The sequence below is a fragment of the Rhincodon typus genome, chromosome 38 (genome assembly GCF_021869965.1).
Source record: "Rhincodon typus isolate 14 chromosome 38, sRhiTyp1.1, whole genome shotgun sequence".
Classification (NCBI taxonomy): domain Eukaryota; kingdom Metazoa; phylum Chordata; class Chondrichthyes; order Orectolobiformes; family Rhincodontidae; genus Rhincodon; species Rhincodon typus.
Genome location: NC_063369.1, coordinates 5,848,919 through 5,866,861, shown reverse-complemented (window position 1 = coordinate 5,866,861; position 17,943 = coordinate 5,848,919). Strand labels below are relative to the sequence as shown.

At 40.6% G+C, this 17,943-nt stretch overlaps 1 protein-coding gene across 1 annotated transcript in view; it reads left to right on the top strand.

Annotated features, from left to right (window-relative positions):
* LOC109918583 (complement C3-like) overlaps positions 1-17,943 on the top strand; it is a 100,481-nt gene that overhangs the window by 70,677 nt on the left and 11,861 nt on the right. The window contains exons 29-35 of the mRNA XM_048617804.1: positions 3,074-3,232; positions 5,743-5,802; positions 7,486-7,576; positions 11,503-11,554; positions 13,711-13,798; positions 16,159-16,248; positions 17,536-17,641. Coding sequence (XP_048473761.1) covers positions 3,074-3,232; positions 5,743-5,802; positions 7,486-7,576; positions 11,503-11,554; positions 13,711-13,798; positions 16,159-16,248; positions 17,536-17,641 — 646 coding nt within the window. The remainder of the gene's footprint in view (positions 1-3,073; positions 3,233-5,742; positions 5,803-7,485; positions 7,577-11,502; positions 11,555-13,710; positions 13,799-16,158; positions 16,249-17,535; positions 17,642-17,943) is intronic.

Here is a 17,943-nt window from a genome sequence, read left to right as displayed (position 1 = left end):
CAGGCTCACGTCAATTGGTCTGTCAGGTTTCTTGGGAAGTTCATCTGGGGAAAGCATGGTCATTGCCCGACTATAGCAGACCCTGGATCCTATTGCAATGAACCCCCAGCCAGTGCTTTCTCAACTGGTCATTAAAGGAAATTAAATATTGACCTGCACAATCATTTACTCCTGACACGCTCCACCTGCCTCTGCAATGTTATCAGGCTGTTATCCCTTCTGTCCATAGTTACTGTGGGTCAAGTGATAGCAACTGGAATGAGTAACATATTTCCACCATTTTCAAAGTGTTAAAGAACCTCTACCCAGATTTGAGAAGGTATAATTCTACACACCAAACATGTTGATGGGAATTGCAAGATTGAAATGAGAGTTAGCAGAAATTCCCCACACTCAGCTGATCAGTAAAATCTCTCTTGTTGAATTCCAATGGAAACTTTACATTAGGTCTTTCAAATACAGTTGAACCAGTGTACACGATCTCCATCATATTTTATTTCATAAAGAATGGATTTTCTGATGCTGTGGCACCTACTCAATGCTGTAAGATCAGCAACCTAATTTAGAAATTAGGTCCTCCAAATGTACAAAGTGAATGCATCTGATTTGGCAAACTAACATAGGATTCAATAACCATTACCATTTCAAGTAGGAACTATCCTGTACTGGTCAAGATTACAAGTATGAGAACATAATTTGATCTTCTTGTCTTGAATGATAAAAGTCAATTTTATTCGTTAGGGTTAGGAACTTTTTTTATTTTGCAAAAGAAATAGTTGGTGGTGGAGGGTTGCTGACCAGCGGTGTGCCACAAGGATCGGTGTTGGGTCCACTGCTTTTTGTCATTTATATAAATGATTTGGATGTGAACATAGTGATATGGTTAGTAAGTTTGCAGATGACACCAAAATTGGAGGTGTAGTGGACAGTGAAGAAGGTTGCCTCAGAGTACAATGGAATCCGATGAGTCAATGGGCTGAGGAGTAGCAGATGGAGTTTAACTTAGAAATATGTGAGGTGATGCATTTTGGAAAGGCAAATCAGGGCAGGACGTATACACTTAATGGTAAGGTCCTGGGGAGTGTTGCTGAACGAAGAGACCTTGGAGTTCAGATTCATAGTTCCTTGAAAGTAGAGTCGCAGGAAGACAGGATAGTGAATACAGCGTTTGGTATTCTTGCCTTTATTGGCCAGTGCATTGAGTATAGGAGTTGGGAGGTCATGTTGCAGTTGTACAGGATATTGGTGAGGCCACTTTTGGAATACTGCATTCAGTTCTGGTCTCCCTGCTATTGGAAGGATGTTGTGAAACTTGAAAGGGCTCAGAAAAGATTTACAAGGATGTTGCCAGGGTTGGAGGGTTTGAGCTATAGGGAGAGGATGAATAGGCTGAGGCTATTTTCCCTGGAGCTTCAGAGGCTGAGGGGTGACCCTATAGAGGTTTATAAAATCATGAGGGGCATTAACAGGCTGAATAGCCAAGGTCTATTCAGAGGGGAGTCCAAAACTAGACGACATAGGTTTAACGTGAGAAGGGAAAGATTTAAAAGGGGTAACTTTTCCAAACAGAGGGTGGTGCGTGTATGGAATGAGCTGCCAGAGGCAGTGGTGGAGGCTGGTACAATTACAACATTTAAAAGGCATCTGGATGGGTATATGAATTGGAAGGGTTCAGAGAAATATGGGCCAAATGCTGGCAAATGGGACGAGATTAATTTAGGATATCTGATCGGCATGGACGAGTTGGACCGAAGAGTCCATTTCCATGCTGTACAGCTCTACGACTCTATAATATTGTCTCTAAGGTTTTAGAGTAGATTTGTAGCTCGGGTTGTGGATGTTGTAGTTGGTTGGCTAGCCGAGCTGGTTCGTTGTTGTTCCACAGAGAACTCGACCCCACATACACTCCATTGCGAAGGAAAACCGGAAGTGAGGTAATCCAGCTCAACGGACCCCAGGGTTTAAAAACCAGGCGCGAGAACACAATGGCGCTTCATTGGACCCTGCCCTGATGATGTTACCCAGCAGGGTAATGAAACGTCTGTGGAACTATGAACCAGCTTGGCGAGCCAACCAACCACAACATCTAACATGTTGTGTTAGCCGATGAGCGTCCCTCCCAGCAAGTTCATAGCATCCTTTTGATGAAAAAATGAATTAGTTTTGAGCTTTTCTAAAGTGTGAAATCATTTAAAATGGCTTAAAATTGTCATTGCATTTGCTTATAGTTATTTAAAACCTGCAACCTTTAGGACCTACAAGAATGAAGTCAGGAAGTGCAAGGGAGCACCACATTGTAAATTATTTTCCAAGTGGTACACCCTGACGTACTCAGAAATATATCTGCCATTCTCACTGGGTCAAAATCCTGGAACTCCCTTTCTGACATCTTTGTGGATGTACCTACACCACACGGTTCAAGAAGGTAGTTCGGGTGGCATGGTGGCTCAGTGGTTAGCACTGTTGCCTCACAGTGCCAGCAACCCAGGTTCAATTCTACCCTCGGGCGACTGTCTGTGTGGAGTTAGCACGTTCTCCCCGTACCTGTGTGGGTTTCCTCCGGTTTCCTCCCACAGTCCAAAGATGTGCAGGTTAGGTGGATTGGCTGTGATAAATTGCCCCTAGTGTCCAGGTATGCTTGGTTAGACATGGGAAATTAGGGGGATGGGTCTGGGTGGGATGCTGTTTGGAGGGTCGGTGTGGACTTGTTGGGATTCTATGATTCACCTCCATTTTCTGGAGAGCAGCGATCTTTTGGCAATAAATGCTGACTTTACCAGTGATGCCTACAGCCCATTAATGAATAATAAAAAAAAATGTCCAGACTTATACGCCCCACTCCATTGATTTTGGATTAAAGTGATTTTAAGTTTTAGTGCCTTTCTCCCCCCAGACGCTGCCAAGTTGGAACTGGAACCTTGTAGGCGTTGTTTGTTTTGAAATTTCTTGATTATTCTTAGAGAATTTAAATCGAAACCAAACAATAGAATATTTCATAAGCAAGCAATTTCAAATTTCTACTTCTCAATTATCTCTAACAATCATTTTTTTTTTTCTTTCCACCCTGCCCTAGGCAACAATGGTTGCTCTACAAGCTCTAGCCAAATATCAGATGGATATTCCTCAAGTGAAGGAAATTGATTTGGATGTCAGTGTCACCATTCCCGGCAGGAACAGACCTATTCAATGGCGTTTTGACTCATCAAATAAATATGTAGCAAAGTCTGAAAGGGTTAGTGATTAGATAAGTTTGAAATTTTATTTTTTTAAAGCAATTCTTTTTAATGTACCTAACTGGGCACTTGTGCTTGTTGTTGTTTTGAGCATAAATATTGTAATTTTGCTTTTGCGCCTGTTCCTCAGTATAATATTTTTGTTTCCAACCTATAGAAGTGTATTTAACTAATTTTGCAACAAGTGGGCAGTGCAGGAATGGATCATTCATTCCTCCTAGTCTGTGGCCTGCATTGATGTTTCACAGAGTCTTCACCCATCCCACTTCATGAACCTGCATTTGCATATATGTTTTCAGTAGCTATGATGCTTTAAAGCCCTGTTTTGCTCAATAATTTCAGTGTTGACTGGCCCAGGAGTTGACAGTTTTATTGTGTAAAGAAAGGGAATTCTTGAATTTCAGTGGCATGTAAAGGAATTTCAAATTTCAGCCATGCACTACCTGGCCAGGTACCACGTTTTTCGCTGTAGGGGGAACAGAAATCTTCGTGAAGCATCTCATATATTTCCTAGAGTGAGAATTGAACTCATCACTCAAACTCATTTTGTCCAGGCCTTTGGATTCCTACAACAACACCTTCAAAAACCACAATCTGAAAATGCTGGTTTTGTGAAATAAAAACCGCAAAATGTGAGAAATACTTGGTAGGTCTGGCAAGACTGGTGGAGAAAGAAATAGTTTGTTTCATTGGAGCAGGAATAGGCCATTCAGCCCTTCAAGTTTGTTGCAGGTCTGTGATCTTTCCTCTACTTAGAATAAAGTAAAGTTTCAATCTTTAACTTTGTCAGGCGGCAGGGCCTCTTTGCTGCTGGCCAACAAATGGAAAGTAATATCTTTGCCATGCAAAATGTCCAAAGATGTGCAGGTCAGGTGGGTTGGCCATGGTGAATTGCCCCATAGTGTCCAAGGATGTGCAGGCTAGTTGGATTAGCTGTGGTAAATGTGGGGTTTGGGGCTGGGCGGGATGCTCTTCAGAGGGTTGGTACAGACTTGATGGGCCAAATGGCCTGTTTCACACTGCAGGGTTTCTATGATCCTACGAATACTTAGCAATGACTATCTCTAGCTAGAAAAATCCCAGTACCTCCTCCTTGGCAGAATACAGGGCAGGCAACTAATGAGGTGGAATTCCTTCATTCAGAGGTGGTGGAACTTGTGAATGCCCTGTCTCAGAAACTCGATGAAGTCAGTTCGAGACTGAGATGATAGATTTCTCCCGATTAAAAACATTGAGAGAAACAGGGATAGTGCAGGAAAATGGTACCAAAGAGATGATCAGCCACGATCTCATTTTATGAATGGCCTAAACCTGCTCCTGTTTCTTCTGATCTTCAGTTGATCTTCGCTGGCACTGCTATTGCTGATTTCACACCATCAAAACTTACATTGTTAGAATTGGCCTGAACCTTATAACAGGACCATAACTAGATTATGACTTTGGCAGCAATGTCAGGACTGAGGCTGGATGAGACCATGCCTGAATTAGTTCACCTGCTGGCTCGTCCAAAGTCTCTCCAGCGTCCATGAGGCTCAAGTGGTACGCGACACTTGCGCACACCTTAAACAATAGAGCCAATAGCACCAACTGCCAGAGACAAAGCAGCTTGCTTGTTTGGCACTCAGACTTTAGGCTCAGCATCAATCCCTGCAATTGCGCTTGGCATCTCAGAGGCTTTGTTAACCCCAGTTAGTGTGCTGATGCATTTTCACTCCTGCTTCTGGAAGTCACGACCATGCATGGACCTTGGACGTCTGTGCATTGGGAAAATAAAAGGAGATGGGAATTTGCCCACGGCTGTGATTGCGCTGAGAGTGAATTGTGCATTATCCACAAGATGCATTTCATTGCGGTTACTTTGGCAGTGATTCCCAACATTGTAACAGCTACCAATGAGATGAATAAGAGCAGTAGGCACACTGTTGTCTCCAATGTTTCACCATAACTCGCAATTGGATTCTTGGACGCGTATGTTCACCACTACTTCAGGGTTTGCTGCTGGGCAAGAAAAGGACCTCCCCAGCACTGCCCCATCACCTCCATTCCTCAGCCCTTACCTGTCAGTCACATTCTGAGGACAAAGAATGAAAGGACAGCTTTTCTATAATTTTCTTTTCATTTCTAATTTGTTTCATCATTTTTTGGACCTAAGCTGTTATGTCTCTTCATCTTGCAGTCTCTTCCTTTGTTTTTATTATGTTAACCATTTTGTAATGCCTCTTCCCTCAGAGAGTGGAGAGCCTCTGGAATTCTCTGCCACAGAAATTGTTTGAGACCAAAACGTTGAATGTTTGTAAGAAAGAGTTAGATGTATTTCTTAGGGCTAAAGGGATCAAAGGATATGGGGCAAAAGCGGGAACTGAGGACTGAGTTGGATGATTGGCCATGATCATACTGAATGGTGGAGAAGATTTGAAGGACTGAATGGCCTAGTCCTGCTCCTATTTTTTTAATGTTAAATAAGTGCTATGTCAAGCTGAATGGCTAATCTACACTATCCATATTTCAGATGAGTGCCCTTGAAAAATTTACAATACAAGCAAAAGGAAAAGGACAAGGAACAGTGAAAGTAAGTATTGGTTTCAAATACCTCGGGTTTGTGAATGCAGTACTGTAAGTAGAATAGTCCATCATTTGTATCATTCAAGTCACCCCTTGCCCTACCTTTTTGAGGGAAAACGTTTATGGTCTTTCTTGATAAGTACATTTTCTCAGTAACGAATCTTTTTTCACACATTCACCCTGTTGCCTTTTTGCAGCATTGAGACTGAAGCACTTGATTAATCTCACTTCCTACCGAAAATAATTATATTACGAAGCAGACTGGTTTACCCATAAGGCTAAACATGGCCATCAGGTATATACAGGCATAGCCTCTGACAACGTTCAGTCCTGACAGGGCATGCTGCAAGAAACACCTGTAGACGCATCAATAATGTCACCACATCCCTGCACGTTGTCAATGCAGCTCAGTATGCTGAGGGCGATTGGCTTTGTGGTTCTCAGTTCAGTTTCTGCAGCTAATCTCTGATTTCGATGAGGCATGAACTAGCATAACATTTCTTGCTAAGTATTTGGAAAGGAATATCTGGCTTCTTCAGTCTCCTATGCTTAGCTTAGAGTCAGAGAGAGAGGCAGTGGCCCAGTGGTATTATCACTGAACTGTTAATCCAGACACTCGGGTAATGTCCTGGGAACCTGGGTTCGCATCCCACCATGGCAGGTGATGGAATTTGAATCCAATAAAAATCTTGAATTAAGAGTCTATCGATGATTGTTGGAAAAAGTCCAACTGGTTGACTAGTATCCTTTAGGGAAGGAAACTGCCATCCTTACCTATTCTGGTCTGCGTATGACTCCAGACCCACAGCAATGTGCTTGGCTCTTAAGCACCATCTGGACAGTTAGGGATGTGCCCACATCCTGTGAATGAATAAAAAAATTGCAGAGAGAGACTCTGGAAATGCCAATCAATTCATCAGAAGGTCAATGTTCCTGGTGCAATTGTACCAGCAAAGGATTTTAGCAGTGTCCTGATGGGCAACACATCAGGGATTTGATTTGTAGAATCTCTGCAGTGTGGTAGCAGGCCATTTGGCCTAGTGAGTTCATACTGACCCTCTGAAGAGCATCCCACCCAATCCCTGCATTTGCTGTAGCACCCACCTAACCCATATATTCCTGGACACGATAGCACAGCCAGTCCACGTAACTTGCGCACTGGGAGGAAACCCACACAGACATGGGGAGAATGTGCAAACTCCACACAGATAGTCACCCGAGGGTGGAATTGAGCCCAGGTCCCTGGTGCTGTGAGGTAGCAGTGCTAACCACTGAGCCACCATACCATCCATTGCTTGGTTTTATTATCTCACATGTCTAGACAGGAAGGGATATTTCCCCTTGGTGGAGGGATCATCAATAACCAAGAAGAAGCAGGTTTAAAGGAAATGTGGAAAAAAAAACATTTTCACCCAGAGGGTGGTGGGAACCTGGAGCTCACTTCCTCTAATGGTGGAAGAGGCAGAAACCCTCATAACATTTAAGAAGTATTAGATGTGCTCTTCTAATACTAAAGCACACAAGGCTAAGAGCCAAGTGCTGAAAAATAGGATTAGAATAGTGAACTGCTTTTTTATTGACTGGCGCAGATGTGATGGGCTGAAAGGCCTTTTTCTGTGCAGTAGACTTCTGTGACTCAATGACTTCATTGCTTTTATGGATGACCACTGTTTCTGCTTTTACTATGCAGGTTCTAACTAGTTATCATGCTCTGGTGTCCAAGCAAGTAAAAAAATGCAAGAAATTCGATGTGCGAGTAAGTGTGCAAGAGGTGCCTCAAGGTAAGCTATGTACTGACTATCTTAAGATCATTATTTCTCACAGTTAACTGCAGCAGAACCATCTGGGCAATAGAACAGTGGCAAAAAAAAATCATTCCTACATCTATTAAGAAATATGATATTTTTGCTTGCTTAGTAGTTAAAATAGATTGGATCCTTGTCTAAGGGATGGGGCTCAGTCAATTAATTGATATATAATAGCTAGATTTGAGAGCTTTTGTGGCACAGTGGTAGTGTCCCTACCTCTAAGCCAGAAGATCCGGGTTCAAATCCCACCTCTTCCAAGAATGTGTAGTAACATTTCTGAATGGGTTGATTTAGAAAATATCTATAGTTGTTATCTTCTGGGAGTAATCCAGAGGTTTGGATAATAATCTCAACAGAATGGAAAGTTAGATGCAATTTATTAAATAAATTTGAATTGAAAAGCTGGAGTCAATAACAGGGCCTTGAGACCACCACGTCTAAAAGCCGTCTGGTACATTGATGTGGGAAAAATAAGGAAATCTGGTGTTGCTTATGTGTGAATCCAAACCCACAGCATTATGGTTGACTCCTAGTTATTCACTGAGACCTCAATGGGTTTGGCTGAAGCACAATTCAGCATGGATGATAAATACTGGCTTGTCCACATCCCATAAAGGAATTGGAAAATGAGCACTGTTCTTGCCTGAGTTTGTCTCACAGTTGAGCCTTTGCCAAAAAACAAAAGTGATGCTGAAATATTTGCAGGGTAAGAGATAAGCTGTAAATGTCCTAGAGCAATTTGGCCATCAATTCTGTCCAGTTTCCACTAGAATTAGGCACTTGAAGTTCTCTTCAATGAAGTACAATAATTCCAGGAATGGTAAACATTTTTAGCAGAAGCTGAGGAACCTCATGGCCAGAGAAAGGTTTGACTGTGGTCAAATGAGGAGGAGAGGGAAATAATGGTTTGTGAGATTCAGCAAAGAGTGACTTGTCTCTGGGAGTAGATGAATATGAACAGCTATTTAAGCCACATAATAAATGTAATCAATTATAAAACCTTTGAGAGACAAACGTCCTCGCAAGGAAGAGTAGATTTTGTCTTGTATAATGCTTTGACAGATAGTAATTAAGGCTTAAGGATCATTAAGGCATAGAGGGAGCCAGTCTATTGCAACTGTCTGAGGAGCAATCCTCTCTATTTCATTGCCCCTCTCTATTCAACTCTATCCCCACAAATGGCAACACTACTTTGATTTGGCGAGTGGAGTACCGTAGATGTTTGTGCTGGGACCTCAGCTTCTGTACAGTGATGTAGATGAAGAGATCAAAGGCACAGTAGATGAATCAGAGAAAGGTAGGAAAGTCTGTTCTGAAGAAGACTTTAAAATAAAATCATTCATATTGCCTTTGTTGGCTGGTCCTACATTTATTGTCTTGTGGCCCTTGAAAAGCTGGTGGTGAGCTTCTTGAACCACTGCAGTCTGTGTGGTATCCAAGCACCCAAAATACTGTTAGGGAGAGAATTCCAGGATGTTGACCCAGTGACAGGAGGAATAATAACATATTTCCAAGGCAGGATGGTGAGTGGCTTGGATGGGAACTTGCAGGAGGCGGGTTTCCATGTATCTGATGTCTTATCCTTCTATATGGAAGTGGCTTTGGGTTTGGTAGGAGCCTTGATTTGGAAGGAATGGTCTAAGGAGCCTGAGTGAATTTCTGCAGTCCATCTTGTAGATGGTACACGCTGTTATTACAGAATATCAGTGGTGGAGACAGTGGATTATTGATGGTTTAGACTTGAGGTTGCAGATGGGTATAGATAAGTTGAGTGAGCTGGTTGGAGTAGAAGGTGGGAAAATATGATGTTATTCACTTTGGCAGGAAGAAAGCAAGCAATATAATGACTGGAAAACTCTTGAGATGTAGAGTGATCTAGGCTTTTCATGCATGAGTCACTAAAAGTTAGAATGCAAGTACAGTAAGTAATGAAGAAGGCTAATGAAATAGTACCTTTTGCTATGAAAAGACTTGAAAGTAAAGTAAGCACATCACGTTTCAGACATACGGGGCAATGGTGAGACTCTCAAATACTGTGTCTGTTTATTTCGGGAAGGATGTAAGTGCATGGAGGGCAGTTCAGATGAGGTTGAGATTGATACCTGGACTGAGCAGGTTGTCTTTTGAGGAAAGCTCGGATGGAGTAGACTTGCTTTCATTTTGAAGAGTGAGGAGTGACTTGATAGAAGTTTAAACAATCCTGAATAGCCTTCATAAGGTTGACATAGAAAGAACCAAGGGCCACTGTCTAAAAATTAGGGATTGAACGTTTAAGACAGAAATGAAGAGGATCTTATCTACGACTGTTTAATTTTGCAACTCTGTGGCTCGGAAAGGTGTTTGAGTCAGGACCATTGAATATTTTTAAGGTGGGGTTGGATAGATACCTACCAGGCAAAGGATTCAAACCTTATCGGAGGCAACTGGGAGTGTGGATTTTGAAACACAAGCAGATCGGCCAGGTTCTAGCTGAATGGCAGATTAATCTCAAAGGACTGAATGGCTTAATTCTGCTGCCAGTTTTTACGCTGTAAATAAAAGGTTCTTCCTCACATGACTCTTCAGCACTTCAGTCCAGAGCCTTGTGCTGGATTTTCAAATGCCAACGTGATCACGATTTCAAAATCATGGTCCCAACACTATCTTGAGTTTCTGACATATCCGGGACAGCATGAAATTTTCAAAATGTTTTTCAGGGTTAAGGAATAGGGAACTTGTTCCCTACCAATAAGTTGTCCATTGAGCTCTGTTCGGAGCTTGTTGTTTGGCTGGGAAAGATACAATTTTCAAAAAGCAATTTGGCAAATCTCCAGCGATTCACCGCAAGAACATCAAAAAGTTTCTTGGTATTTGTTGAAAATGGCAATTTCATCAGCCAATTGAGCCAGACTGGCTGCTGAACTTTTTATTTTGTCTGTCTAGCCATTTGTAACAGCATCAAAACTGCTCACCTTCTGAGGAGCTGTCTGCTTTGTTTGGCAAGACAATGCAGTTCCCAACTTCCCCATTGGAGCCTATGAGCCAGCTCTTGATCCTGAAGGAACACGGCACCACTAATGAAGTGATGTATTTATGAATTTGGCCCCTTTAATCTGTGTCCTTGTACCACTGGCTATGATATGCAGGCTTTCTTTGTCTCATTTATCTAAACCTATCATCATCTCTCATTGTCCCCAAGGCTTCCCCAACAGAGCCTTTGTAGCTAATGTCCCTCATTCCTGTAGTCTTTCTGATAAATCTTCCTTGTTTCGTCTCAAAGGTCATTAAATGTGTGCAAATTCTTTATTCCATTAGACTTCCATTCCATTAATGACAAGCTGTATTCTACTGTAGCATCTTTTACATGACCAGTCATATATTCTTTGGACTTTAGAAGGGTGGGAGTTGATTTCTTTGACATATGCAAATGTTTAAGGGACTTGATGTGAGAGAATTTTGATCCTTACTAGGAAACTTACAACTTTATTACTGTAAGTCTCTTCTGGGATATATCCTTGATGATAATGTTACTGCCCATTGACTGTTCCTAATTGCTCTTCAGAAAACAATGGTGATCTGCTTTTCTTAACTGCTATAGTTGATATACTCCTTGGGGAGGGAGTTCCAGGAATTTGTCCCAGTGATGCTGGTTTTCTGGTGAATATTATTCCCAAGTCAAATCTAAATCTGCTGATCTGACGTTATTGTCTTTGAAGTTTGTTAACTGGGTTTCACTGACTACTCTGTTTATTACAACAGTGGCTAAGCCTTAAAAATATCGCATTGCCTGTCAGGGTGACCTTAGATCTCGAAAAGAGTAACATAAATGCAATTTAATTTATCCTTTATCCACATTTAAATATATAATTGTGAATTAAAGTATTTCCATTGCAATAACTTTTTGTTTTGCATTGGTACAGCTGATCGACCCCAAGATGCTCTGAATTCTCTGGCGATAAACATCTGTGCACAGTAAGTAATGCAGATTTCAATAATTTTGATTACGGTTGAGGCCTGATATTGTCAAGGAAATTAGTTGGGGAGTTTTCTGGATGGAAAATCATTGATAGAATATTTAAAACATTATATTAACATTGGTTTAGTCTTCTTGCGTGGTCAATTGAATTATTGCTTATAAAATCAACAATCTTTGCACATGAAGTTAAAGAATATCTAATTGAGATTAAACTCTCTGCGCTATCACCTCCAACATGTATGAGGAGCTCATGGACTACCTTCACTAATAGTGAAGCCATCCACTGAGCTAGCTCTGCTTATTTCCTTCCTTGTTACTCATCAAATCAAACTTTCCATTAACCGAACTCTGGACTTTTTCTTGTTCCTCTTCTTTCTCTTTTCACTGATGATTCAGGCATAACTTTTACAACTGTAACAATCCACCTTCTGTCACCCATCACATCATTCTCATTCATCTGCTGAGCATACAAGTTGCTTTCCTGGTTCCCATGCGAGATGACATTGTAAAATGTTCTCTCTACACTGGTATTTCGTCAATTTCTTTTATACAATTGCAGTTGAACTCCTCCATCCTGACACACTTACCTTCATCTCAAAACCCCTTTTTCTGTCAGGGTGCTGTCACAATTCCATGTTTGAATTTCTCCAGTCAGGATTCCCCTCCTCCATAACATCGGAAATGTTCTAACTTAAGATACAGTTGGCATCCTTGGTGCCTAGCCCTAATTGCCCTTGAGAAGTTGGCATTTAGCTGTTTTCTTGAACTGCTGCATTGAGATTGGTGTAATTGCAATGCAATAGTGGCACTGTTGGGGAGAGAGTTTAGGATTTTGACGCACTGATAATAAAGGAACTGCAGTATAGTTCTGTGTTTGTTCCCTTGGAGGGAAACCTGTAACTAATCGTGTACCTGTGTCCCTTTGTCTTTTTTCTTTAGCCTTTAGTGGTTGTGGATTTAGAAGATGCTGTCAAAAGAACCTTGGTGATTTGCTTCTGTAGATTTGTAGCTGGTATGCATTGTTTCCATTGGGCCAGTGGTGGAATGAGTAAGAGCATTCAAGGTGCTGGATGGGATGGCATCAAACAGTATGCTTTATCTCAGAGGTGATGGACTTTTTCAGTCTGGTTGGAGAGGTCCTCATCCAAGCAGATGGACAGAGTTCCAGCACACTTATGACTTGTGCCTTGTAGATGGTGGACAGACTATCAGGAATCAGGAGGCAATCAACAGAATTCTCAACCTCTGCCCTGCTCTTGTAATCAGATAAGACTGGCCCAGATACACTTCTGGTCAATGACGATGCTTTTTTTAAATTCATTAACGGGATGACAGCATCTCTGACTAGGCCAGCATTTATTGACCATCCCTAATTGCCCAGAAGGCAGTTCAGAGTCCACTACATGGCTGTGGGTCTGGAGTCACATGTAGGCCAGAGCAGGTAAAGATGGCAGTTTCCTTCCCTAAAGGACATTAGTGAACCAGATGGGTTTTTCCAACAACTGGCAATGGATTCATGGTCATCATTAGACACTAAATTCCAGATATTTATTGAATACAAATCTGCCATGGTGGGATTTGAACCCATGTCCCAAGAACATGTCCTGGCCCTCTGGAGTAATAGTCCAGCGATAATACCACTAGGCCATTGCCTCCCCTGCTGTGGTGATGATGGTGATGATTCACTGATGGTAATGCCATCAACACTGAGGTGGAGACGTCAGTCTAACTGAAAGCTACATTTCCCCATGGACTTAGAATCCACTTATATGATGCTCATCTGTACAAGCCTCCATCTCTCTTGACTTCTCTGCTGTTTCAGGCTACTTATCTGGTAACAGGTATGGTGGTTGATACTACCAATGAAATCAACTTTTTACCTCTTGGTACTTTTTATTTTCAAATAGAAACTCCTTTTTACAACATTTTTGTTTAAAATGAAAGTATAATATCTAAGATTGTGGCATTTATAATTTAAAAAGAAACGACATTACGGATATACTGTTGCTGGAAGGAATGTTTTTAAAGGTCAAAAAAAAACAATGTTCCACAATCTTCAATTTCGCTTGATAAAAATTGCTGATTTCTGATGGTGGTAGTTTTCTTTTTTGCTAATCTTGTAAGTGAAGTTGTAATAACTTGTTCTTTCAAGATATCGTGGCAATTCAGACTCCTCCATGGCCGTTGCAGACATATCCATGCTGACAGGATTTGCTCCAGATATGCAAGACCTTGAATTGGTAAAATATCATTATTATTTATCAGAAAAAACTTATGTTATATATCCTAACTAAAATTAATGTGGCTACGTCTGAATGCAGGAGGGTTGGTGTATTAATGACGAAAATTGAGATGAAAAGTTTTGAACCAATAGCTATTACTGATATATAATTGCAGAGTAAACAAGGTTGGGAACTAGATTTCCAGGTTTTTTCACTTTTGCAAAGCAACTATACAATGTGGTAAAGCATATGGAATAATCCTGGTGATAAAGAAAGAGATAAGACAGTAGGGTAGATAGGATCTTAACCTGAAAAGTTGACCCGCTGAATCACTATGGATGAAGATGAGAAATAACATAGAACAACAAAACTAGGAGTAGTTATAAAAGCAAAACACTGCAGATGCTGGAAATCTGAAACAAATACAGAGTGTGCTGGAGAAACTCAGCAGGCCTGGCAGCATCCATGGGGAGAGAAAGAAATAGAGCTGACATCTTGAGTCCGTCATGACTCTTATTCAGAGCACCTGAAGAACAAGGGTCATACAAGACTTGAAACATTAACTTTTTCTCTCTCCACGGATGATACCTGACTTGCTGAGTTTCTCCAGCATTCTCTGTGGTCATTGTAAGAATAGTTATGGTCTCCCTTACAATAACCAGAGTATAAATCACGAAATGGGGGCACCTTGTAACAAAGATATGGAGTTACTACTGGGACTTCAATTTTTTTGTAACCTGGACAAACAAAAAGAAACTTGAAGGAACTGTTCAGTGAATGTATTTCGGAAGTGAATAGGGAAGTGTGGATTAACCACACTGGTAGGAAGAAAGGAAAAGTGGAATGTATTTTTAAACAGATGACAAGCTACTAAATATTGGTATTTGAGGGGATTTGGGTCTCCTTGTGCACAGATCTCTGAATGTTAACATGGTGGTACAGCAAAAAATTTAGGAAGGGAACTAATAACTAATAGCTTTCCTGCTCCTCTGATGTTGCCTGGCCTGCTATGTTCATCCAGCTCCACACCTTATTAACTAATAACTTGGCATTTATTGCAAAGAAAAAAAAAACAGAAGTTGCTGGAAGCTCCAGTGGCCCTTCCTCAGAGCGATCACCGGACCTGAAACGTTAACTCTGATTTTTGTTTTCTTCACAGATGCTGCCAGACCTGCTGAGCTTTTCGAGCAACTTCTGTTTTTGTTCCTGATTTACAGCATCTGCAGTTCTTTCGGTTTTTGTTTATTGCAAAGAGTTTGAAAAATGAGAGAAGGAAAATTTTGTGGCCCATATGCTGAGCTTTGGTGAGACTACGCCTGGGCGTACGCTTGTGTACATGTTTGGTCTCCTTGTTAACAAAGCCTGAATGTAAAGGGTTCACTGGATTGATTCCTGGGATGACAGGGCTATCTTGTGATGAGAGATTGAGCAGAATGGCCTATATTTTTGAAAGAGTGAGCAATGATCTCTTTGTAATGTGTAACATTGTTTGAGTACCTGGTGAATGAATGTGGAGAGACTGTCCCGCTGAATGAAGAACTTGGGGGGTCATTGTTTTCAGACAAGTGGTTAGCCATTCAGATGCCTGAGCTGAGGAGAAATTTCTTTACTCGGGAGTTGTGAATTTTTGGAATTTTCTACTTGGAGGGGATTCAAGAGTGAAATTCAGTTATTAAGCGAATTAGAGATTAAAAGACAGCGAGGGAAGGTACAGTTTATATAGAACTTCCTGATTATGTTGTATGCCAGAATAAACCATAGGGACTTTAGAGCCAACCCAAGCTCCTAATTCCTAGTTTGCAACGTCATGATCTTTGAGAAATTTCCCAAAGTGCTTCACTTAACTGAATCGCTTCAAACAATAGAAAGCTATTACATACCTCATTCACAGCAGGATCTCTCACAACTAACGTGACAAATGACCTATCTGTCTTTGATGAACTTAAGAAGTGGCAGCTGGTGTAGACTATTTGACATGTCAAAGTTGTGCTGCCATTCAATAAGATCATGGCTGAGCTTAATGTGACCTGCTCATGTGATCTCCACGTCCCTTAATCTCCTGAGTGCAAATTGAAGAAGATATGAATGCTGGTGGTTGAGGTAAGAATGTATCTGATTGTGGCAGCCATGGCTGGGAAAATATTTTCATTTATGACTGAACTCAGTTTGATTATTCTCTTGGAGATCATTGATCTTAAGAATTTCTATGACCTCTCTAGAGACAGGAGCAGTCTAACCTCGTTTCATATAAAAATGGAGCAAGTGATTTAGCAACCACTTCATTTCTTCAACATTCAAATCTAGTTCAATATATCTAACATTGTTGCCGTATATTTCTATACAGTAATTTATTAACCTTTAGTCTGATTTATTTCCAGCTTCGAGATGGAGTTGATAAATATATATCAAGATTTGAACTAGACAGGGCATTATCAACCCAAGGATCATTGATTATTTATTTGGATTCGGTAAGAAACTACTTACTCTTGCACAAAAAATAAAGTTGTTGACATGGCCTCCTAAAATGCTTGTTGCTATTTTAGTCATTTTGAATTTTTGTAAGCTGTTGTACTCCTGGCAAGGAAACTCATTCAGTCTCCATTAGTTGCTTACCAACTTGGTTTCTGTCAGATAGGGAAAGCTTAAAAAATTGACCCGAAGCTGATCCATGTTCCCCACTTTATTACTGTAACTTTGGGACATCATCCAATAGATCACGTATTTTGCATTGAGGCGAGCAACATCGTTTTAACAACAATAATATGCAAACGCTGTTCATTTCTTTTAACCTGTTTTATAGAAAAGGCTTCACTGTTTAGCAGTAAGATAATTTGAGTGTCTGTGACAAATGATCCATGAGCAGCCTGCTCCAGCAACCCGAGAGAAACACCCTGGCTCTATTTCCTTTGGCACATCTTGCTGAGGAAGAATGTTTATTTCACCAAATTCTGACCGTGTACGCATCATCCCTCAGGCAAGGGGAGAGGTTGAAAAGGAAAATCCTTCATGGTACCCTCAGCTGGTATGGGAAATTAACCCACACTTTTGGCATCACTCTGCATTATGAAACAACCATCCATTCATCCAGCTGACTAAACGTACCCCCCTTATTGATGTCATCTCCTGTAAAACATGATCAAGAAAGATACCTTCGGCCCCACACCTTCAGTGTCTGCTAAATTTAAACTGAAACTCAAAGCGAAAAAGTTGAGAGCTTTACCATGTAACACACCAATGTGTTGGGTTTTAATTTTTTTGTCACTAGGTTTCAGAAGTTAGAATGTATTCTGATCAAATTGGAATTTAATTCGGACTGAGTTAATAATTGGACTTTAATGGTGTTGAACATTTCAACCATGCATAGTATAAAGTTTTGTCTATCTTTAACACTTCTAAAACACCTTGTGGAGTATCTTCAGATGAATTATATTTCCAATATTGCTGCATCACTTCCTTCGTTTCACATATCTGGAGTAATCCATTTAGCTAGATTTTATTAATTGTGGGTTGGTTAGCTCAGTTGGTTGGATGCCTGCTTTGTGATGCAGCAGTGATACTAACAGTATGGTCCAACTCCTGAACTGACTGAGGTTACCATGAAGAATTCTCTTTCTCGACCTTTCTCCTCACCTGAGGTGCGATGACCCTCAGGTTAAACCACCAACAATCATCCCTGTCTAATGACAGAGCAGCTCTCTGGGACTTTATTTAATTAATCAATTGTGTTCTGATTTTCCCTTCTAAATCACAAACAGATTTCACACTTAGAAGAAACTTGTTTTGGATTTAAAGTACATCAGTTCTTCAAAGTTGGACTTATTCAACCAGCTTCTGTTAAAATTTATGAATATTATGATACAGGTGAGTATTTGTAAGACTATCTTACTGACTCCCACCCAAGGGAAATCAAGGTAACTTGAGAAGAAAGAAAATGTGAAGTTGCTTGAAAAGCTATATGCCAAAAGGAAAATAGGACAATGAACATATAACAGCTTTATTTAAAAAAATTAAAGGATTTTAAAATAGACTCAATTGTAAAGATTAAAATATTTGTTGACTTGACAATATGATAAAATTTAGTTCACTTCTCAAAAAAGGAGGAATGTCAAAATTAGGAATTTATAAGTATTAATTGTCAAATGAGTTTATCTAAATTTGGTAAT